This window comes from Podarcis bocagei, assembly GCF_964188305.1.
Source record: "Podarcis bocagei genome assembly, chromosome: 3".
NCBI lineage: Eukaryota > Metazoa > Chordata > Lepidosauria > Squamata > Lacertidae > Podarcis > Podarcis bocagei.
Window position 1 is genome coordinate 109604267 of NC_138127.1, and position 23699 is coordinate 109627965.

The 23699-nt window shown below is 46.4% G+C and overlaps 1 protein-coding gene across 2 annotated transcripts; it reads left to right on the forward strand.

The window, feature by feature from the left end:
• Positions 1 to 9134: 9134 nt before the first annotated feature.
• POMC (proopiomelanocortin) lies at positions 9135 to 20822 on the forward strand. Of its 2 annotated transcripts, none has more exons than XM_081188814.1 (3): positions 9135 to 9225; positions 15553 to 15696; positions 19543 to 20822. In XM_081188814.1, exons 2-3 carry the CDS (start codon positions 15565 to 15567, stop codon positions 20224 to 20226), a joined length of 816 nt encoding a protein of 271 aa, XP_081044940.1. In that variant the 5' UTR covers positions 9135 to 9225; positions 15553 to 15564; the 3' UTR covers positions 20227 to 20822. The 2 variants fall into 2 exon arrangements, with proteins under 2 accessions (XP_081044940.1, XP_081044941.1); XM_081188815.1 differs by lacking the exon at positions 9135 to 9225 and adding an exon at positions 13413 to 13464.
• The last annotated feature ends 2877 nt before the right edge of the window (positions 20823 to 23699 follow it).

Genomic DNA, 23699 nt, shown 5'->3' on the forward strand with positions numbered 1-23699 from the left:
CCGCGCTCCATCCCTGTGCCTTGAATCTGCTTGGGAGAGTGTTGTGATTAAACCTGCCTCTCAAGTGCCTTGTTTGCCTGGCTTGCGGCTGGCAGAGGAATGATATATATTTTTTTATTTTAAAACACACACACCCTGATCTCCTTTTCTTGTGCTTATGGGATAGCCATGCACAGCTTATGCGCACGGCTAAGGCTCCCCCAAGAGCCAAGAGCCTCACACATGCTCCACACAGCTCTTTCAAGGGAGCGCTGAGCAGAGCCTCCCGCCTGCATTCGCTCCATAAGACGCACACACATTTCCCCTTACTATTTAGGAGGGGGGAAGTGCATCTTATAGAGTGAAAAATACGGTATATCCTAACAGCCAGAAGCTTCCAGGGCTTTGGGAAGAAGGTGCCAGGAGAGTGTTTAGGGGGCCAGCCTAGTTCCCCTAGTCTAGTGCTATCCACTATGACCTCGAGGCCTCATTCCTCTTCCGCCAGACCAGAATCCAAGGTGTGTATATGTAAAATTAGGGCTTGTGTGCAGAGCTCTGGTGGACTCTGGCGATCAGGAGGGAGGAAAACCAAAGAGAAGAGATGGCGCCTTTGTGACCAAGCCAGTGAGAGCGATAACCGAAATGAAGGGTGAGACTTTGCCTGTCGTTGTGCTCTCTCTCAAACCTTGGGAGTGGAAGGGACCAGACGGTGAGAAGGGAGGATGAGATCATGAGATGACAAAGTGGTGGGGTGGCGGGGAAGGTGGAGGGGAGGAGACCAGCAAATGCCCCCTCCTGGGACCGTCAATATTGTTTTGAAGCGAGACAGCAGCGCTCCATCTCTGCGCCTTGACTCCAAATGTGTCCATCATCATCTTATGTAAATTGATTTGCTCCAATTCCAGGCTCCAAAGCGACTTGATGCTGATGGAAGAGGCTTTGGAAGGGAAATTCGAGGGAAGGTTGGAGTCTCTGATTGGGCCTATCAAGCCCTTCTGAATCGCCTCTCTGTCAAAGGAAAGGGTGTCCCAGGATCCTTCTGGCTGCTAAAATATGAGCCAGATAATGCTCCTAATGGACATTGCCTCTGGCATGAACTCCCCAAGGGAGAACCGTCTATATGTAGAGATCACAAAGCCAGTTATGGACAGCATTGGCATTTTATTTTTAAATCCCACCTTATCCCAAAGGGTTTTTATTTTATTTTTAATGTGGGAGGGGATCAAAACTGGCCCAATCCATCCAAAACTAAGCATTTTTATGCGCCAATTTGGTTTGCAAGAGAGTTACGCCTGTGCCGAACTCTTTCCCGCTGAAATCTCAATGCAAGGAGCAGGAGAGGCAAAAACCCAACATTAAAACCACAGTTGAAATGGATATAAATTCACTGTACTCTTTTTGGCCCCTGCTAAACGACAAGCCTACCTGGATATTTAGAAAGTTGATTCAAGTTTTCGTCTGCTTTTAGCACATCATCATTTTGACCTAGTGAAACTAACTGTTGTTGAGTTTTCTTACCGATAATTCTATGGTTAAACCAGTCTTTCCCAGCCTGCTGCTCCCCAGATGTTTTGGATGACTGCATCAATTAGTCCAAAAAACCGGCCATAGAATCATAGAAGTGTAGAGTTGAGAGGGATCCCCAAAGGTCATCTAATCGAACCCCCTGCAATGCAGGAATCTCAGCTAAAGCATCCCTGACAGATGACCCTCCAACCTCTGCTTTGAAACCCCCATTGAAGGAGAATCCAACACCTCCCGAGAGAGACCGTTCAAATGTCAAGCCGCTCCAGCTGGCAAAAAGTTCTTTCTGGCATTTAGTCGGAATCTCCATAACACATTTGTTAAAAATGTTGGCATCTGTTCACCCAGATACAGTGGTGCCTCGGAAGATGAAATTAATTCGTTCCGCAAGTTTTTTCTTCTTGCGAGTTTTTCGTCTTGCAAAGCACGGTTTCCCATAGGAATGCATTGAAAATCAATCAATGCATTCCTATGGAGACCGTCCGGGGACAGAGGGGAAGGCGCGCCTGCCTTCCCCTCTGTCCCCTCTTTTGAAGCAAGGGGCGGAGGGGAGAATATCGCGCTTCTCCCTGTTGCCGCCCCTTGGTTCAAAAGGGGTCCGGGGAGAGAGGGGAAGGTGAGCGCGCCTTCCCCTCTGTCCCCGGAGATTGCGGGGCAAGCTTCGTTTTGCGAAGCAAGCCCATAGGGAAATGAGTCTTGCGAAGCGGCTTAGAAAACGAAAAACTCCTTCGTCTAGCGAGTTTTTTGTCTTCCGAGGCGTTCGTCTTGCGGGGTACCACTGTACTGCCACCTATTGCTGTGAAAATGGAGCCTTTTTTTAAGAGTCATCGTGCTACTTGACTGTGTGGACGTTCCTATACAGTGGCACCTTGGTTCTCAAATGCTTTGGTACTCAAACAACTTGGAACCCAACTTGGAAGTGTTTCAGTTTGCAAGCTTTTTTCAGGAGCTGAACGTGCTCCATTTTGAGTGTTACACTTCCAATTTGAGTGCTTCTGTTTTGAGTGTTACGCTGAGGTCTGTCTGTTTTTGCTATTTATTTTGCATTTATGTTTTCGTGGCTTTCTGTTTTTGTGACTGTGCGGAACCTAGTTCACCTACTGATTGGCTGATTGATTGTGAGACTGCAGTACATTGATTATTACTTTCATTTTAAGGATCAATGGTCTCGTTAGGCAGTAAAATTCATATTAATTGCTGTTTTAGGGGTTGTTTTCAAAAGTCTGGAACGGATTAATCAATTTTGTACTACTTTGTATGGGAAAGCACACCTTGGTTTTGGAATGCTTTGGTTTTGGAACAGACTTCCAGAACGGATTAAGTTTGAGAACCAAAATACCACTGTATTTTGCTGTTTGCAGGGGTTTATTTGACTTTGCTCCGCTTTGAAAAAACTCCCCAGAAAGCATCAAAAGCAGCAATGTGCCAATCAGAGATCCAAAACTACCTTTTGAAAGGCATTCTGCATGCTTGGATATTTTTTAAAAAGCAAACAGAGGAATGCAGTTGCATACCAGAAATTTAGGATCACACAATTAATGTGCTCTATTGCTATGGTGCAACAATTTCATTCTTTTATTATTGACAAAAATTGGTCAGGAATGTGATGTTCTAAAAAGTGAAGGAAAGCAATTGTGAAATGGGAAGAGGCAAAACAAATCAGCACAAATAAATTGGGATGGAAGTAAGATGAGCGCTCATTACTGTATAATCTCCCTGGAAGCAAATTGGAATTACCAGAGTTACCGTATTTTTAGCTCACTTTTTCCCTCCTAAAAAGTAAGGGGAAATGTGTGTGCGTCCTATGGAGCGAATGCAGGCTGCGCAGCTATCCCAGAAGCCAGAAAAGCAAGAGGGATTGCTGCTTTCACTGCGCAGCGATCCCTCTTGCTGTTCTGGCTTCTGAGATTCAGAATATATTTTTTCTTGTTTTCCTCCTCCAAAAAGTAGGTGCGTCTTGTGGTCTGGTGCGTCTTATAGAGCAAAAAATATGGTACTTAGTACATTTTGGAAAGTTGTTTTGTTTGCGATGCATTTGGACACCAAAATTTGGGTGTCTTAACCACATTTTGCATGATGGTTCCTGAGATCAAAGAGCAGGTTGTGGTCTATGTGTAGACACAACCATTTCAAATCAAGAGGGTGGGTAGTCTTTCAAAACCACACTGGATTTCGGGGTTTCTCAGAATTCCCAAGCAATGCCAGGGGCAAAGCTGCGAATCCTCAGGACAAAGAAGGCATCGTATAATCTCCACGCAGGAAGAGGTATATCTGTTTACTTCGGTTCTTCCCAGTTTCTCATTTTTCTAGTCAGCACCAACACTTTGAATTGTGCTTGGAAATGTACTGGGAGCCCATAAAGGTCTTTCAAGACAGGTATTATGTGGTCTGGGTGGCTGCTTCCAGTCATCCATCTAGCTGCCACATTCTGGATTAGTTGTTGTTTCCGGGTCACCTTCAAAGGTAGCCCCACGTAGAGCGCATGGCAGTAGTCCAAGCAGAAGCATGCAAGACAGTCGGCAGGCAGGGTGGGTCTCAGCCTACATGCACCACTCTGGCAAGACAGTCCACGGAGAGGTAGGGTCTCATCCTGCATACCAGATGGAGCTGGTAGACAGCTGCCCTGGACACAGAACTGACCTGTGCCTCCATGGACAGCTGTGAGTCCATAATGACTCCCAGGCTGTGCACCTAGTCTTTGAGGGGCACAGTTACCCCATTCAGGACCAGTGAGTCCACCACACCCGCCTGCCCCCTGTCCCCCAAAACAGCACGTCTGTCTTGTCAGGATTCACCCTCAATCTGTTAGCTGTCATCCATCCTCCAACCGCCTCCAGACCCTCACACAGTACCTTCACCGCCTTCACTGGTTCTGATTGAACCTGACTGGATCCATTGAAGCGGACACGGAGCAATGGATCCAAACTACAAGAAAGAAGATTCCACCTAAACATTAGGAAGAACTTCCTGACAGTAAGAGCTGTTCGACAGTGGAATTTGCTGCCAAGGAGTGTGGTGGAGTCTCCTGCTTTGGAGGTCTTTAAGCAGAGGCTTGACAACCATATGTCAGGAGTGCTCTGATGGTGTTTCCTGCTTGGCAGGGGGTTGGACTCGATGGCCGTTGTGGTCTCTTCCAACTCTATGATTCTATGATTCTATGATATGAAAGAGAATTAGAGCTGGGTATCATCTGCATACTGATGAACACCCAGCTCTACCTGACTTCTGCAAAGCGATTTCCCCATGTGAAACACATTTTCTATGGCTTTCCCTCCACAAATATATGCATTGGCGTGCACACTTCATAAACACTTCATAACGGTCTACGGATCCTTTTTGCACCATTACTCGGATGGAGAACTGCGTTGCAAAATTTGGGCGAGTGTGCCTGTCGAAGGAGGGAGTTCTGTGCTTTGGTTCACGTGCAGAAAGCACGTTTTCAGAAAGCACAAATCACGCAGGTCTGTCCTCAAACGCAAACAACCCTACATTTCCTCCTGCAGCCCTGGTCTCTGCGCAGAAGAATAAATGGGCAGAAATCTGACATCAGCAAGATTCCCCAATGGGAAACCTGCAAGCGGGATTCGAACGCAAGATTCCTCTCCGGCTCCTGAGGCTTCCAGCAACTGGAAGTGGACCGGACTGGTCCACAACAGCAGACTTAACATATAGAATAAGAGAACAAGAACACACATTTAAAGAAGGTTGGGAAACGTTTGCTGAATATATGGGAAATACCGTATTTTTTGCTCTATAAGACTCACTTTTTCCCTCCTAAAAAGTAAGGGGGAATGGAGCGAATGCAGGCTGCGCAGCTATCACAGAAGCCAAAACAGCAAGAGGGATTGCTGCTTTCACTGCGCAGCGATCCCTCTTGCTGTCCTGGCTTCTGAAATTCAGAATATTTTTTTTCTTGTTTTCCTCCTCCAAAAACTAGGTGCGTCTTGTGGTCTGGTGCGTCTTATAGAGCGAAAAAGTAGTTGTGTACAACTGAAAACACTGGCAGCATTAAGATAAATCTAGCAGTGTAAAAAAGTTTTGATGGATGCAATAATTGGATACTGAATGGTATAGTTTTTTTGCAAAATATGCAGGGATTTATGATATATAAAATGAACCACGTAAAGAGAAGAAGGGAAGTCACTGACATCCTAAGGATGTAAAATTAGTATTTTAAATTGTAAAACAGAAAACTTAAATAAAATTGTATACAAAAGGGGGGGGGGAGTGGACAGGACTGGAGTCCAAACAAGCTTAAGACATAGTCAATTATTTAGGCTTCAGGAAGCTCCAAGATGCTCTCTTGATTTCTCTGCAAGAGATGAGCGCAGCTCCTCCTCTTGACATGATTTAGTCAGAGGGTCGGAATGCCCATTTTCATTTCAGTGCTAAACGCATCTTCGCAGGCTCAATAGGGCACTTGCCGTCAGGATTAATGGGATCGGAGAAGGGCCAGCGCTCTCCCCCCCCACCCCCCAGAGCTCGCTTATTACAGGTGACATTTTGACAGGGGTGCCTGGGCATCTGGAGAAGAATATTTAGCTCATCTCAACCAATTAGCATAGTAATTAAATATAACATGGAAATGAGGAAACAGGGCCAGCTCTCGCTATTATTACACCGCTTGGCAATAAGTCACAATAGCAAGTAGCAGAAGACTGTCCTGATTTGCTTCAGGTAGCTGGAATCTTGGGACGAAAGCAGTTCCCCAGTTGGGGGGTGATGGGGCAGTGGGATTACCTGGGGGTGGGGTGCTAAGAGGCACAGCGGCGGCAGGAGGTTGCTGGGAAAGACTTTGAAAAGCAGGTATCACTCGATCAGGTCCATCCTTTGAGTTAAATTGAGGCAGCTGAATACTTTTAATTGGATTTGGAATACACGTGCGATTAATTCTCACCGCTTTGAATTCCAATACGTTATCATCTTCCTTGGTGGGTCTTGTTCATCTTAAGACTCACCTGACCATAAGACGCATCTAGTTTTTTGTTGGTTTTTTTTATTTTTTCAAATACTTTTTATTGCTTTTTTGTAACAACAACAAATAAAATAAATACTCTTACATTCAAAAATCTGTATGTCTTCTTATTTACCCTGTGCCTTATTGCGCCTGGACTTCCTTCCACCCCTTCAACGGTTTTCATGTCTCAAATCTTTTCTTACAGTTTCTTATTTACACTCCATCCACATCACAAGATTTACATTAATCCTGCTGCAGTTTTAAAATTATTACAATTACTCCGTATATATTTAACAAATTTACTCCAATCCTTTTTGAACTTTGCTTCTTTTTGGTTCCGAATCTTATAAGTCAATTTCGCCAATTCTATGTATTCAAACATTTTTGTCTGCCACTCCATTAAAGTTGGGATTTCTTGGGATTTCCATTTCTGAGCCACTAAGATTCTAGCAGCGGTCACTGCACACATGAATAGTTTGTAATCTTCCTTTTTTAATTCATCCCCTGTTATCCCTAGCAAAATGCTTCTGGTTTCCTTGGGAAAGTGTATTTAAATAGTTTTTTTCATTTCATTATATGTTGTTGTTGTTTAGTCCGACTCTTCGTGACCCCCTGGACCAGAGCAGGCCAGGCACTCCTGTCTTCCACTACCTCCCGCAGTTTGGTCAAACTCATGCTGGTAGCTTCGAGAACACTGTCCCACCATCTCGTCCTCCATCGTCCCCTTCTCCTTGTGCTTCCCAAAATCAGGGTCTTTCCTAGGGAGTCTTCTCTTCTCATGAGGTTATATATCATGTCCCAAAACGCACCTAGTTTTTAGAGGAGGAAAACAAGAAAAAGAATATTCTGAATGAAACACTGGATGTATGATTTTTGTGGTTCATGCTGTGGCCACAGACATGTGATTTGACGGTGAGTTTGGGGTAGCCCAGTGCAAAAAATCCTGAGGATCCATGTGGATCTGTGCTTTGTAACCGCATTTTTGCACCATTGCAGCCCCACGAAAGAGTGGATGCGTGGTTTTTTTGGTGCAGACTGTAGCCATGGACATGCTATGTGATTTGATGGTGAATTTGGCATGACCCAATGCAAAAATCCTGAGGCTCCATGGGCTTTTACATTGCCCCTCCCAGGCAGCCTCCTTTATCTCTAGCGTCCCTTATCTCCCTCCCGATCGCTTGCCGATCAGCTGCTTCCTTTCAACACCCCTTTCCCTCTTGTTTGCCTTAGTGTCTTTTCCTTAGCTGGAGCAGTTTTTTGCTCCTCCTTTTATTCCAATTTCTCTCCTCATTGCTTGTTTTAGTCTTCCTGTCTCCTCTCCTTGCAAGTTTGCTGTCTTTACCTCCCCCCTCCCAGGCAGCCTCCTTTACCAGCAGCCTTATCTGCCTCCTGATCAGATAAAGCTTTGTTTCAACAACCACTTCCCTGCAAGAAGGTCAAACCTCTCCATTCTGAAGGAAATCAGCCCTGAGTGCTCACTGGAATGACAGATCCTGAAGCTGAGGCTCCAATCCTTTGGCCAACTCCAATCCTTTGGCCAACAAGAGAAGACTCCCTGGAAAAGACTCTGATGTTGGGAAAGATGGAGGGCACAAGGAGAAGGGGACAACAGAGGATGAGATGGTTGGACAGTGTTCTCGAAGCTACGAACATGAGTTTGACCAAACTGCGGGAGGCAGTGGAAGACAGGAGTGCCTGGCATGCTCTAGTCCATGGGGTCACGAAGAGTCGGACAGGACTAAGCAACTAAACAACAACAACATTTTTTTAATCATTATTACTATTGTTATTAAAAAGACCAATGGGACACTCTGGGAGAAAAATGACTGGTGGTTGAAGGGAACTCAATGGGAGTCTGGTGTGTTCCCTAGCAATCCTCACGTTCTTGCGCATTTGTATGTAGAAGAACACACAGTGAAAAGGAATCTTTTTGAAAGAGGGGCATATTTAAAATGCTGGATGCCCAAAGGTTATGAGAAACGTGAGCCCATCACGGAAGCTCAAGCACCGAGCCTGTTCAAATGCACCTGACATTTTAGTCTCTGGACTTCATATTCTGTCATTGCACAGGGTTGGGCTGGATGACCCTGTGGTGTCCCTTACAATTCTATGAGTTACTGTAGAACCTGCCAAGCTGGTTGCGCTGTGTTTAGGGGCCCGCATCCTGCCCGCAGCCCCACCACGGATGATGCCCTTGCCCTATGATGCCACCTGGGCCACCAGCTGCCAGTGTTTTGTTCCCCAAGCAGCCCAACAAAAGCGCAAAGTTTAATTGGCGCCTGACATATGCAAGCGATAGCGTGATAAATCGGAGGCGACCCGCGTGCCTTTCTTGCTAAAAGTCTCTGATTTCCCTATTTATTTATTTGTTAAGTCACCTGCTATCCTCTGAGCTTGCAGAACCAATTAAGAAGCTAGAAGGGTCGAGGATGGAGGGGGGCGGCGGTTTTCCTCGCCCTCACCTGGCGATCTTCTTCGCACGGAGACGCTAATCCACCCACACCTCCAATTGCCACCGGTGCCCAGAAATAATTCCTGTCTCTCTTTGGCAAGCACCTGCTAATCCCCCCCGCTCCCTTGCACACCTGGAGGCTTCGAGGCCACCTCCCCCTTTCCCTTGCGGCTTCAAAAGGTCTATCCGGAAGGCTGCTCGCGCTCCGGAGACGCGCGGGCGTGATATAAAAGGGGGTCCGGGCTGCAGCTGAAACCTCGCAGACGCGGCGCCAGGAGGAGGAATCGGAGACCACGAGGCATCGCAGCGCCAGGTAAGTCTTCCCGGGGCTCCTCTACCGCCCAGCCACTTGGATGCCCGCCTGCAGACAGGACAGGTGGTACTCCAACAGGTGCGCTCTTCCCCTCCGCACCTTTCATCACTCACCTTGACCAGCCTCAAAGCAGGTGGGGAGATGATCTCTCCAAAGGTGGCAGAAGGACCATAGCTGTCAACTTTTCCCCTTTTTTAAAAGGGAAATGCCCTTATTCCGAACAGGATTCCTCGCGAGAAAAGGGGAACGTCGACAGCTATGCAGGAGGAAGAATTTTTCTTTCTTTCCGTTCGCCTGTTCTGTGAAGCGGGGCAAGACGGACGAGGAGCAAGGCATTAAATAAACGAGAGGGAAAGTTTTAAGACAGGAGTTGGGGTAAAAGGAGCAGAATCACAGAAGCTGAGTTTTGTAGGGTTGTGGAGCTGGAAAGGGAGCCCTGATGGTCATCGAGCCCAACCCCGCTGTTATGCAGGCTGTGTGGCGTGGAAGGTAAACCAAACTTGTACATGTATAAAAGCACAGAAATGTAGAGTTGGAAGGGGTCCTCGGCTAAAGCGTCCACGACAGATGGCCACCCAACCTCTGCTTAAAAACCTCCAAGATAGGAGAGTCCATCACCTCCTGAGGGAGTCCGTTGGCTCTCACTGTCAGAAAGTTATCTTTGACGTTAAGCCGGCATCTCCTTTCTTGTGACTTGAAGCTATGAGTTCGAGTCCTACCCTCCAGAGTAGGAGAAAACAATATTGCTTCATCCTCCATATGGCAGCTCAAAAGGATCCCTTTATTGTTTGGAATGGGTGCATTTTCCATGGGCCCAATCCACCAGGGAGTTAGTTCTCTCTTGCGCTCCCCCTTTCAGCTGAAAGGGAGCTCTCTGTAAGAGTGAATTCCTATTAATTTACACCTTTGCACAGACGCAAAAACTTTTCTTTCGGTCCACACAACCGGGTTGCTCAAGAGGCGAAAATCCCTTTCCCCACCTGACTTAATTCTTTCTCTCTCACACTTACTGTTTCTCTCACTCACTCACAAACATGGTTGAGTAAAGACAATTGCCTTTATCCACATCTGTAGTCGTAGATGCGATCCCCAAAGGCATTGTTTTTATTATTGCAGATTTATTCATTTGGAACTGAAGAAGGCAGAAGATTGCTGTATTCTAGGTACACCTTTTTAAAGCTATGGCACAACTTACAAGAGATAAAACCTGTTTATGCCTCATTAAAAACAGCTTTAACCCTGACCACTTCTTCCAGCTTCACATCTAATTTTAAGAACATAAGGTGCTCAGGGTAGGAAAAGCATAATAATAATAATAATAATAATAATAATAATAATAATAATAAAATAGTTTTAATCTGTATGTGGGGGGATGCAACTTTTGTAATTATGCCTTTTTTGTTTTGTAGTGAGATATATTGAAAAGGATCAAATTCGCTGAGGAAAAGGAGATAACCTAGTAGGGTTGGACTAGATGGCCCTCATAATAATAATAATAATAATAAATTTTATTTATACCCCGCTCTCCCCAGCCAAGGCCGGGCTCAGGGCGGCTAACAAGCAATAATAAAAAACAAGTTGAATGAATACAACTTAAAAACAAGATTAAAATACAACATTGAAACATTAAAACTTCAAATTTCTATGATTCTTACTCAGAGTAGACCCACTGAAATGAATGACTTCATGTTAGTTGCATGTATTCTATACTCCGAGTAGCAATAGCATTGAATAATACCCTTTCTTCCCTCTGTTGTGGGAGAGGAGACTGCTATGTTTGCATTGTTCAGAGGCAGGAAGATTTCAGGACAGCAGAACCGAAGGGATGGGCTGCAACTTCTAAAATTTGTAGTTGGAAACCTTCTGTTTCCCTCGATCTGTTTGTTGACTTTTCTGTACTGATTTCTGGTCCAAAAAAACCTTACCCCCCCTCCACCCCAGCACTGGAAATGCCCATCCCTTTCTTATAGCGCAGCCAGAGTGCTCCAAACCTCCCGCATCCCTTTACCTTGCCGTGGAAACAGCAGCTGGACGGTAAGTTCAGGTGGTTAACCTCATAATACAGGTAAGGCAGGTGAGCCCAGGAGCATCACACCAAAGGGAAATGGAGAGAAGGTTCTCTCCTTCTGCCACAGCACTAGAACACGATGAAGGTGAACATTAGGAGATTCAGGACAGGGAAAAGAAAGGGCCTTGCACAGTTGAACTATGGAACTCGCTGCCTCAGGAGGCAATGATGATACAATGATACGATACGATAATCTTTATTGTCATTGTCCCATACAGAACGAAATTGAAAAATCTACATAAGACATTCAAAAACCAACAAGCCTGCTATCCCAGCTATCCCAACCTGGTTAGCCCCCTAAAAACTCTGATACCCCATTTTTAAATACAATATACTCCCATACAGACTCCTTAGGTAAAGGTAAAGGGACCCCTGACCATTAGGTCCAGTTGTGACTGACTCTGGGGTTGTGGCGCTCATCTCACTTTATTGGCCGAGGGAGCCGGCGTACAGCTTCCGGGTCGTGTGGCCAGCATGACTAAGCCGCTTCTGGCGAACCGGAGCAGCGCTTGGAAACGCTGTTTACCTTCCCACCGGAGCGATACCTATTTATCTATTTGCACTTTGACGTGCTTTCGAACTGCTCGGTTGGCAGGAGCAGGGACCGAGCAACGGGAGCTCACCCCATCGCGGGGATTCGAACCGCCGACCTTCTGATTGGCAAGTCCTAGGCTCTGTGGTTTAACCCACAACGCCACCCACGTCCCTACAGGCTCCTTACACTGTGTTTAAAACCAAAATCGCATTTGGATAGAAACTGTTTCTCAGGCGGCTAGTCCTAGTCTTTATAACCCTGTACCTTCTTCCAGAAGGCAGAAGCTGAAAGAGATCATTTCCGGGGTGCGCGCCATCCTGCGCTATCTCTGCAGCTTTCTTATGGCACCTGGAAGCATAGATTTGATCCAAGGTGGGAAGAGTGAACCCAATTATTCTCTCCGCAGTCTTTACAACCCTGGACAGCATTGTTTTCCCCCTGACCGTGCAGCTCCCAAACCACACACATGGACCATAAGTCAATACACTTTCAACAGTACAGTGGTAAAATGCCATCAACAGGTCCTTTGAGAGATTGTTTTTCCGGAGGATTCTCAGAAAATATAACCTCTGCTGTGCTCTCTTCACCAGGTCTTTGCTGTTTTCTCCCCAGGTTAGGTCAACAACTTTGATGGCTTTAATAAGAGGATTAGGCAAATTCATTTGGGGGGGGGGAGGCTACTGATGGTTACTAGCCAGGAGGGTGGGCTTCCTTTTGGCCCGATCTAGCAGATTCTTCTTACGTTCTTAAAGTCTTACATTCTTAAAGCACATGGCTAAACTATGGAACTCCCTCCCACTTGAAACAGGGGCAGCTTCAGAATTTAGATGGCTCCCAAAGAAGACAAGGATTATTAATTGTCATTACAATTCATTTATTAATCGCCTTTAACATCAGTCATAAGGCAATTTACACACAAAATATTAAAACCAGTTAAAAAGGTTATTTATGTATGTCACTAAGGCAGCCCATGTTTTGTTATCCCAAAAATGGAAAACAAGTAAATTCGTAAATAAGAATGGCAGCTTAAACTGATGGAATACATGCAGCTTGCAGACTTAACATATAGAATTAAGCAAACAAGAAGAACATACATTTAGAGAAGGTTGGAAAATGTTTATTGAATATATGGGGGGGATTGTCTACACTTGAAAACACTGGCAGCATTAAGATAAATTCAACAGTGTAAATAAGTTTTGATGGATGTAATAATTGAATACTGAATGGTATAGTTTATGTAAAATAAGCAGGGATTTATGATATGCAAAATAAGCCATGGAAAGAGAAGGGAAGTCACTGATATCTTAAGGATGTTTAAATGAGTATTCTAAATTGTAAAACAGAAATATATATCTACAAAAGCAGCCAAATACATTTAAAACAAGACTGACACCTTAGCAAGCAGACAGTCGATGATAAAGACCCATTTAATGTATTTTTAATCTTTGTTGGAAGCCGCCCAGATGAGCAGGATACAAATAGTAGATTATTATCATTATTATTATTATTGTTGTTGTTGTTGTTGTTTGTTATTGTTGTTGTTATTGCTATTGTTATTGTTGTTATTATTATTTCATCAGCTGGAAGAACCTGTTGGAACAAAAACACCTTCAGCTCTTTCCAGCAAGTGCAGATTGTGAGTGTCTGTTGTCTCTCTGGAGGAATACTGTTCCACAGAACAGGGGCAGCCACGTTAAAAGCCCTGCTTTGAGTTGCGGGGGGTTGGTCTGGATGTCCCTTGGGGGACCCCACCCAACTTTACTGTTCTGTGATCTGTTAGCCAGGTTCTTCTACTAAAGTGAGATCTGGACCAAGGGCATGCATAAAACTGGCAATTTGGGGGGAGTAAGTGTGTAATTAGATAAAGGAAATTACTCGCCAGCGTATTGCGAGGTCTCCAGAGCTTGCCTTACTGAATTTGTATTTAAAAGAGAAGCAGGACTCAGTGGCTAAACCACTAAGGGGATTTATTTTAGTGGCAACATTCTGGAAGGAAGGTGCTAACTCAAACTCTTGGTACAGTGGAACCTCAGTTTTTGAACGTCTCAGAAGTTGAATATTTCGGCTTTCGAATGCCAAAAACCCAGAAGTAACCGCTTTGGTTTTCGGAAGCTGAACGGGCCAGGCGGCTTCCATATTGAGTTTTCCAGATGTAAATACTTCCTGAAATGCATGCTTCGGTTTTTGTACGTTTCAGAAGTCTAATGGTCTTCTGGAACGGATTACATTCAAAAACCAAGGTGCCACTGTGGAAGAGAAGATGGAATATTGCCCTTGTGGAAAAACTGACCCACAAATTTAGGGAAGTTTTTAATGTTTGGTGTTTTATCGTGTTTTTGATATATACTGTTGGAAGCCATCCAGAGTGGCTGGGGAAACCCAGCCAAATAGGTGGGGTTTAAATATATTATTATTACTATTACTATTACTATTATTATTATTAGTATTAGTATTATTATTTGTTGTTGTTGTTGTTTAGTCGTGTCCGACTCTTTGTCACCCATGGACCAGAGCACGCCAGGCCCTCCTGTCTTCCACTGCCTCCGGCAGTTTGGTCAGACTCATGCTGGTAGCTTCGAGAACACTGTCCCACCATCTCGTCCTCCATCGTCCCCTTCTCCTTCTGCCCTCCATCTTTCCCAACATCATCTTTCCTCTTTTCCAGGGAGTCTTCTCATGAGATGGCCAAAGGATTGGAGCCTCAGCTATTATTATTAATAATAATTATTATGGCTAGCAGGAGCAAAGCCCTGTTGCTGGAGATTTGGTGGAGCTTCATTCCCTTCACAAATTCTGCAGAAAATCAAAGACCAGCGCACTCACTTGTGGATCCCTTAATGAGAACACAGAATCATAGAAATTTACAGTTGGGAGGGACCCTGAGGGTCATCCAGTCCAACCCAGTCCAACTTGTGTATGTACAAGGAGATAAATAGGTACCGCTCCAGCGGGAAGGTAGACGGCGTTTCCATGCGCTGCTCTGGTTCTCCAGAAGCGGCTTAGTCCTGCTGGCCACATGACCCGGAAGCTGTACGCCAGCTCCCTCGGCCAATAAAGCAAGATGAGCGCCGTAACCCCAGAGTCGGCCACGACTGGACCTAACGGTCAGGGGTCCCTTTACCCTTTACCTTTACTTTTATGTACAGGAATATAGGCTTTCATAGTACGTCTTTGTGGTGTCTCCAGGGAAATTTATAGAATATATAATAGAGAGAGAGACATGGAGCACACATTCACTTGCTCGCATTCTTAGCTGCGACACATAACCAGGATTTGCTGCTATTATGCTTTTTTAAAATTTATTCCAGAATAGTGTTTAATGTAATTGTAGGACAGTTATGGAGTCACATTTAACCCACATATTATGGGTTAGGATACTGATAGAAATACTGTTCTGTACATCCTTATTAGCTATCAGTGTAATATAACTAAAGTATTCGGTTCTTACAGATAGACAATTCAAGGCAAACTTCTACATTTGCTCCCAATGCATTTCATTATCTATGAACCTTTGCCATACTTTTTTTTAGTCGCAGTATGAGAGTACAAAGCGCAGAAGGAAATTAAATTCCTACGGATTGTGAGAATGGTGCTATAATGCCTAAATGGTTTTCCTCCATGTAAAATACATAGGCTACAATCTAAAACAGACTTACCGTAAGTTCATTGGTGTATTAAGCTGCTATTATGCTTAATATGGCACCCCTATTTTCTGTCTTGGCAGACCTCCCCAGAGATGCTGAGACTCCAAGGAAGCAGTCTTTGGGCTGCCCTGGGCGTCCTGCTCATTCACTTGGTGGGAGGAGCGCCCAACAACTGCCTGGACAGCGGCTGGTGCCGAGACATGGAGACGGAAGTGGAGGTCGAGGTAAGTGGGCAGGGAGCCGTTTCAGGACTTGGAGAAGCACTTGGAACTCCCTGCCACAAGATACGGCGATGGCCGCTTGGCTTGAGTGCCTTTGAAGGGGGGGGGGCTGTGAGGCACGCTTGTAGAGGAGGAAATGTCCACCAGCAGTGATACCAAAGGCGAGCCTCCCTGCTCCGTGGCAGTTTGCCTCTAAAAACAGTTGAGAGCACAGGAAGGCACAAGTAGACCCACCCTGGAGCCCAAAGAGGGCATTGGTGAGGGTGGAGGAAACCCTCAAGAGACCCGACTTTATTGTTGTTGTTTAGTTGTTTAGTCGTGTCCGACTCTCCGTGACCCCCTGGACCAGAGCATGCCAGGCACTTCTGTCTTCCACTGCCTCCCGCAGTTTGGTCAAACTCATGCTGGTAGCTTCAAGAACACTGTCCCACCATCTCGTCCTCTGTCGTCCCCTTCTCCTTGTGCCCTCCATCTTTCCCAACATCAGGGTCTTTTCCAGGGAGTCTTCTCTTCTCCTGAGGTGGCCAAAGTCTTGGAGCCTCAGCTTCAGGATCTGTCCTTCCAGTGAGCACTCAGGGCTGGTTTCCTTCAGAATGGAGAGGTCGGATCTTCTTGCAGTCCATGGGACTCTCAAGAGTCTCCTCCAGCACCAGAATTCAAAAGAGACCCAACTTACAGCTTTGTTTAGGATGCTCAGTCTCCCCATCTAACAGCCAAAGTATGGGGTAGCGCAGCAGCCGCTTTTCTGAGCATCTTCCAACCTCCTGCCAGCCCCAGAGGTTCAATTCCAGTTGTGGATATTTTTGGCACAGTCTTTTTTGGCACAGATCGCAGAGAGAGCGGCAGGGCGGGCATTAAAACAGTGTTTAGAAGGTGCTCCCTACTTTTCCCATTTTCGCTTCTGCATGCAGGGTGCTAGAACGCAACACCCGTGTAAGTGAAGAGACTCCTGTACGTAAGTAATAGAATCGTTCCAACAAATGAAAAATCATTGTTGTTGTTGTTGTTTAGTCGTTCAGTCGTGTCCGACTCTTCGTGACCCCATGGACCAGAGCACGCCAGGCACTTCTGTCCTCCACTGCCTCCCGCAGTTTGATCAAACTCATGCTGGTAGCTTCAAGAACACCATCCAACCATCTCATTCTCTGTCGTCCCCTTCTCCTTGTGCCCTCCATCTTTCCCAACATCAGGGTCTTTTCAAGGGAGTCTTCTCTTCTCATGAGGTGGCCAAAGTATTGGAGCCTCAGCTTCATGATCTGTCCTTCCAGTGAGCGCTCAGGGCTGATTTCCTTCAGAATGGAGAGGTTTGATCTTCTTGCAGTCCATGGGACTCTCAAGAGTCTCCTCCAGCACCATAATTCAAAAGCATCAATTCTTCGGCGATCAGCCTTCTTTATGGTCCAGCTCTCACTTCCATACATACACTTCCATACAAAAATCATTAGCAAGTCATTATAATTCCTATGTGGGGGATAAAATCATGATATGGAGTTATGAAAACACTGGTGAGAGATGAGAGGCAGGCTGTGATTTGGAAAAAGTTTCGGAATTCAGAGCATGGGAAGTCATAAAATTAAGATTATAATTTGGAAGACAATTGGACTTTTTTATTTTAGTTTTTTATTTTTACAGTGGTATCTCGGGTTACATACACTTCAGGCTACAGATTCCGCTAACCCAGAAATAGTACCTTGGGTTAAGAACTTTGCTTCAGGATGAGAACAGAAATCGTGTTCCAGCGGCACGGCGGCAGCGGGAGGCCCCATTAGCTAAAGTGGTGCTTCAGGTTAAGAACAGTTTCAGGTTAAGAACGGACCTCCGGAACGAATTAACCCGAGGTCCCACTGTATTGGATTGTGATTTGATATGTTAATTGGATGTTCTTATTGGAAAATTAATAAACGCTCTAACAAAAAAGCAACAAGTCATTATAATTCCTATCAGTGCATCCCAAACACCGTCGAATTCATCCCTACACAATCTGTGTCTAAAAGGAATCCGTTCGTATGTTGCCAGAGTTGCCGTATCTTCTCCCCACTGATCGAAGGGGTCCATGACATCATCTTTCCAGTGAACCAATATCGGTATTTCTGTGCTTAAACCTAGCAGCTCGAAAGCATGCCAGCGAAAGTAGCTAAATAGCTACTGCTGTGGCAGGAAGGTAAACAGCGTTTCCGGACACTCTGGCTTCCATCACGGTGTCCCGTTGCGCCAGAAGCGGTTTAGTCATGCTGGCCACACGGTCTAGAAAGCTGTCTGTAGTCAAACGCTGGCTCTGTTGGCCTGAGAAGCGAGACAAGCATAGTCGCCCTTGACTGGAATTAACCATCCAGGGGTCCTTTACCTTTTTATTTCAGTAGGGCTGTCATATGTCTGGAATTTCCCAGGCACTTCCATGATTCGTCCGTCAAAAATTGAAATTGAATTGAAATACTTTATTGTCACTTGTACAACTTGTATACAGTGAGATTACACCAGCACCCCTCCCAACTCAGCTCTCTTAGTCTTAATTCCCCTCGTTTACTGACGCACACCCACCAAACTTGAGTCAGTTGCCCTGTTGTTATCTTTTCATTCAGCAGCCAACAGCCCGGGATAGAAGCTGTTCTTTACCCTGTTGGGGCGACTAATCCTGCTTCTATATCTTCTGCCCAAGGGCAGGAGATCAAGAAAGTGCCGGCCAGGGTGCGAATCATCCCTGAGAATTTTCCTCGCTCTCCTGCGGCAACGTTCTTCCACTATTTCATCCAGCAGATTCATGGGACAGCCCATAATATCTTGTGCTGTATTTGTTGGGAATCAAGCCTTTATCAGGAGAAACTGGCCACTCTCCAGGCACCCGGCTTGATCTCCGGTTGACCTCCCTGTCTGCATTCCCCAGCAGGATACAGGCTAGGTCGCGATAGGCGATCCTTCTCAGCGTGAGAAGAACACCCCCCCTCTTTCCTGCCCCCCCCCCGGGCAGGGGAAAGGGATAGACAGAAATGTATTTACATGCCTTTATTTCTGTCTTTGCAGCGTTACAGAAAACACATCTGCTCTCTTCAAACTCCGACAGCCGAGAGACACAAGCTCCTCCTACTGTACTTCCTGTACAGCTCATATTACACTCTGAGCTAATTCCGGTGCTTCGCACTGTGAATAGACTGCCCCTCTGTTTCCCACGAAACAGTCCCAACATTCCCATTATGTTTTGCTTTCCAGCTAGCAGCTCGCGGCCACATTGCTTCTATATCGTAACAGTATTCACCACCCTCTGTAGGCACTTCTTATCAGATGATGTCAAACCAGCATACCAGACCGTGATGCAGTATGAAAAGACACATGAAATGGCGTCTAGTTTGAATTTTCAGTAAAAATGTCTGGGGAAACCCGGGCGAGTAGCAGCTCACATTATTTTTTTCTGGGCAAATTTCCCAAATAATAATAATAATAATAATAATAATAATAATAATAATATATTTATACCCCGCCCATCTGACTGGGCTTCCCCAGCCACTCTGGTCAGCTTCCAAATAAATATTAAAATACTGTAATACATCAAACATTAAAAGCTTCCCAAAACAGGGCTGCCTTCAGATGTCTTCTAAAAGTCTGGTAGTTGTTTTTCTCTTTGACATCCGGTGGGAGGGTATTCCATAGGGCGGGTGCCACCACTGAGAAGGCCCTCTGCCTGGTTCCCTGTAACTTGACTTCTTGCAGTGAGGGAACCGCCAGAAGGCCCTTGGCGCTGGACCTCAGTGTCCGGGTAGAATGATAGGGGTTAACAACTTTGCCAAATAAAGCTCGACAACTACCTGATGGCTAACCACAAGGGTCTCCATCCCCTGTCCCCTTTCTTCGTTGCAGGAATGCCTGAGGGCCTGTAGAACCGGTCTCTCGGAAGAAACCCCCGTTTTCCCCGGAAACGGCCACCTGCAGCCACTGTCCGAGAGCATCCGCAAATACGTCATGAGCCACTTCCGCTGGAACGAGTTCGGGAAGGGAAACGGCACCGACCCGGGCCACAAGCGGGAAGAGTTTCCTCACGGCCCTGCCATGGTTGCCCTTCCGGCTCGAGGCAGCTGGGAAACCGCCGGGCAGGGTGACCCGGAGACCCCCGAGAGGCAGGAAGGCAAGCGGTCGTACGCCATGGAGCACTTCCGCTGGGGTAAGCCAGTGGGGCGGAAGAGGAGGCCTGTCAAGGTCTACCCGACGGCGGAGGACGGAGAGGAGGAACTGGCCGAGAGCTACCCCCAGGAGTTCCGCAGGGACCTCTCCTGGGAGGCGAACCCCGAACTCGGCTCCCCCGAGGAGAACGGCGAGGGCACCCGGTCCGAGGAGGAGGAGCAGGAAGAGGGTGGTGGCCCGCGACCCTGGGAGGCCAAGAAGGACGGCACGGCCTACAAGATGCGCCACTTTCGGTGGAATGTCCCCGCGCCGCCCAAGAAGAAGCGCTATGGCGGCTTCATGAGCCCCGAGCGCAGCCACACGCCCCTAGTGACTCTTTTTAAGAATGCCATCGTCAAAACAGCCTACAAGAAAGGCCAATAGGGGGGTGGGGAGAGGAGAGAGGAGGGGAAGGGAGAGAGAGAGACCAGGGACAAAAAAAGCACCCCCTATATGTTCGGGGTGGTGGAGACCTCAGATCTAGATCCCTTTGGCACATGTCTCATTTAGACCCTGTTAATGATAATCATTTCTTTTCGTTGTCCTCACTTGCTCTGGGTAACTGTGGAACTCGCCGCTTAGGATAAACATTCGTGTTTGCATTCTGGTTTTTGGGTGTTCATGTTATTGTGTTTTTTGGGGGGTGGGGAGGAAAGGTTTGTTTGGCGAAAGATTAAGCCAGGATTGGCCAATCCGGGTGCCGTCCAGAGGTTTCGGACTACAAGTCCCATCAGCTCCAGCCAGCATGGATGATGGGCATTGTAGTCCCAAACGTCTGCAGGGCACAGGGACGGCTGAGCCTGGCTTAATCTCCCATCTGTGGTGTCTGCGGAACGAAGCAGGAAGGAAGCCTTATCTTTCGGAGGGGCGCAGAGTATTTTCGTATTTCGAACCAGCTGTACAATACTGTAAATGAAAGGGTTAAAAGATATAAAATAATAATTCTGAGAATAACAATAATACATCTTTTTGCAAACTAAGCGTGGTCTCCGAGACGTCTTTGGGCACCTGGGGGTAGCGTCATGAGTTCAGCGTCTTTCTTCCCTGCTTTGGTTAAAATTTGCAAGTTGGATCTGCGTCAAAATTTCAGACAGAAAGAATAATTACCGTATTTTTCGCTCCATAAGAGATACTTTTTTCTTCCTAAAAAGTAAGGGGAAATGTCTGTGTGTCTTATGAAGCGAATGCATGGTCCCTGGAGCCGAATTGCCCAGGGGCAAAAAGCAGATCATGGAAGGGAGGGAAGGGAGTGTTGAAAGGAAACAGCTGATCGACAAGTGATCAGGGAGGGAGGTAAGGGATGCTAGCAATAAAGGAGGCTGCCTGGGAGGGGGGAGGTAAAAACCCTTGGATCCTCAGGATTTTTGCATTGGGTCACTCCAAATTCACCATCAGATCACACAGCATGTCCATGGCTACAGCCTGCAGCAAAAAAATCATGCACCTACTGTTGCCTGGGGCCGCAATGGCACAAAAACATGGTTACAAAGCACGGATCCACATGGATTCTTAGGATTTTTGCATTGGGTCACCCCAAACTCACTGTCAAATCACGTGTCTGTGGCCACAGCATGAACCACAAAAATCATACATCCACTGTTTCGTTCAGAATATTTTTTTTCTTGTTTTCCTCCTCTAAAAACTAGGTGCGCCTTATGGTCAGGTGCGCCTTATGGAGTGAATCTAGGCAAAGGTGCAGGGAAACAGTAGAAGGAGTTTGTGCATCAAAAGCAAGACTCTGCTGGGAGACTGCACTCCTCCATTTCTGCCCTTGGGAAACACGCAAAGCAACAATAAAGCAATGCCTCAGAACATGTGCAAAGTGCATTCCCAATTGCTAGCTACTGCCCGCTACTGCATAGCCAGTGTCTGGGCCCAATGCTTGCACAACCCACAGTTGACTACATCAGGCTTCCAGGCAGAGTTGAGTCGCAATCTCTGAGCCCAGAGAGGCTCCAGACTCAGAGTTCAGTTTCCTTGAAGATCAGTGGAGAGTGTGGTGTCTTTAGGATACGTGGTTTCACCTACACAAATAGACAACCTGAGCCTAAGACGGGGTGGGGGGGTGGGGGGGGCTCCCAGAATTTACACCCCATCAGGTCTTGCTTCTCCATTAAGTTTGTGCTTTGGATCCAGCACACAGCAAGCAGGTCTCTGTGTCTCCAGCTTCCAATCTGCTTTCAGCTCACCCCCCAAAACTGTTCTCCTACCTAGCAGGTGACAAAGTGGAGGCAAGCCCCCCCCCCATGAGCCTGGAGGCCACCCATCCATTAATTGTAGTTCTCGCAACCTGGCTCATTTTGGGGGGCTGCTAAGGTCATTGCCGCCTCCTCTCTGAGATTCTAACCCTCACAGGACCCCAAGAATTGGGGGAGACTCGGGGCATCACCCCCTAGAGCCACACCATCGAATCATAAAGTTGGAAGGGACCCTAAGGGGTCATCTAGTCCAACCCCCTGCAATGCAGGAATCGCAGCTAGAGAATCCCTGAGACATGGCCATCCAACCTCTGCTCAATAATAATAATAATAATAATAATAATAATAATAATAATAATAACAATAAATTTTATTTATACCCGGCCAGAGCCGGGCTCAGGGAGGCTAACACCAATAAAATCATAGTAAAAAACCCAATTTAAAATACAGGTTAAAATGCAATTTAAAATGCAGCCTCATTTTAAAATAGCCCATGGATCAAAACCATAAGGGGAGGGAAACATAAGGGTCAGACTGAGTCCAGACCAAAGGCCAGGCGGAACAGCTATGTCTCGCAGGCCCTGCAGAAAGATGTCAAGTCCTGCAGGGCCCTAGTCTCTTGGGACAGAGTGTTCCACCACGTCGGGGCCAATGCTGAAAAGGCCCTGGCCCTAGTTGAAACCAATCTAACCTCCTTGAGGCTTGGGACCTCCTAAGTGTTGTTATTTGTGGACCTTAAGGTCTTCCCTGGGACATCCCAGGAGAGGCGGTCCTGTAGGTATGAGGTTCCTAAGCTACAAAGGGCTTTAAAGGTCAAAACCAGCACCTTAAACCTGACCCTATACTCCACTGGGAGCCAGTGCAGCTGGTAGAGCACTGGGTGAAAATGCTCCCATGGCAGAGACCCCGTGAGGAGCCTCGCTGCAGCATTCTGCACCCGCTGGAGGTTTTGGGTCAGCTTCAAGGGCAGCCCCGCATAGAGTGAGTTACAGTAATCAAGCCTGGAGCTGACTGTCGCATGGATCACAGTGGCCAGATCAGGGCAAGAAAGGTAGCGACCAACTGCTTAATACAGAGGAGATGGAAAAATGCCACCTTTGCATGCTCAAGAACCTCCAAAGAAGGAATCCACAACCTTCTGAGAGAGACCGTTCCACGGCCAAACTCTTACCACCACAAAATTCTTCCGAATGTTCAGTTGGAATCTCCTTTTTTTGGAGCAGATATAGCCAGGTAGCAGTTACAGATAGGTAGCCGTGTTGGTCTGCCATAGTCAAAATAAAAAAATTCCTTCCAGTAGCACCTTAAAGACCAACTAAGTTAGTTCTTGGTATGAGCTTTCGTGTGCATGCACATGTGTATCTGAAGAAGTGTGCATGCACACGAAAGCTCATACCAAGAACTAACTTAGTTGGTCTTTAAGGTGCTACTGGAAGGAATTTTTTTATATAGCCAGGTAGGTAAGACCATCAGGATAAGCAACCTCTCAGCCTTCTCCAGGCAAAACATACCCAGCTCCTTCAATCACTCCTCATAAGGGTTTCCAGACCCTTGATCATCCCGGTTGCCCTCCTCTGCACACCTTCCAACTTGTCAACATCCTTCCTAAATTGCAGTGCCCAGAATTGGACACCGTATTCCAGTTGTGGTCTGACTAAG

Coding starts and splice junctions, on each gene's coding strand:
- POMC (XM_081188814.1), top strand. CDS start 15,565: ATGCTGAGACTCCAAGGAAGCAGTCTTTGGGCTGCCCTGGGCGTCCTG. Junction 15,697..19,542: donor AGACGGAAGTGGAGGTCGAG/GTAAGTGGGCAG, acceptor TCTTCGTTGCAG/GAATGCCTGAGGGCCTGTAG.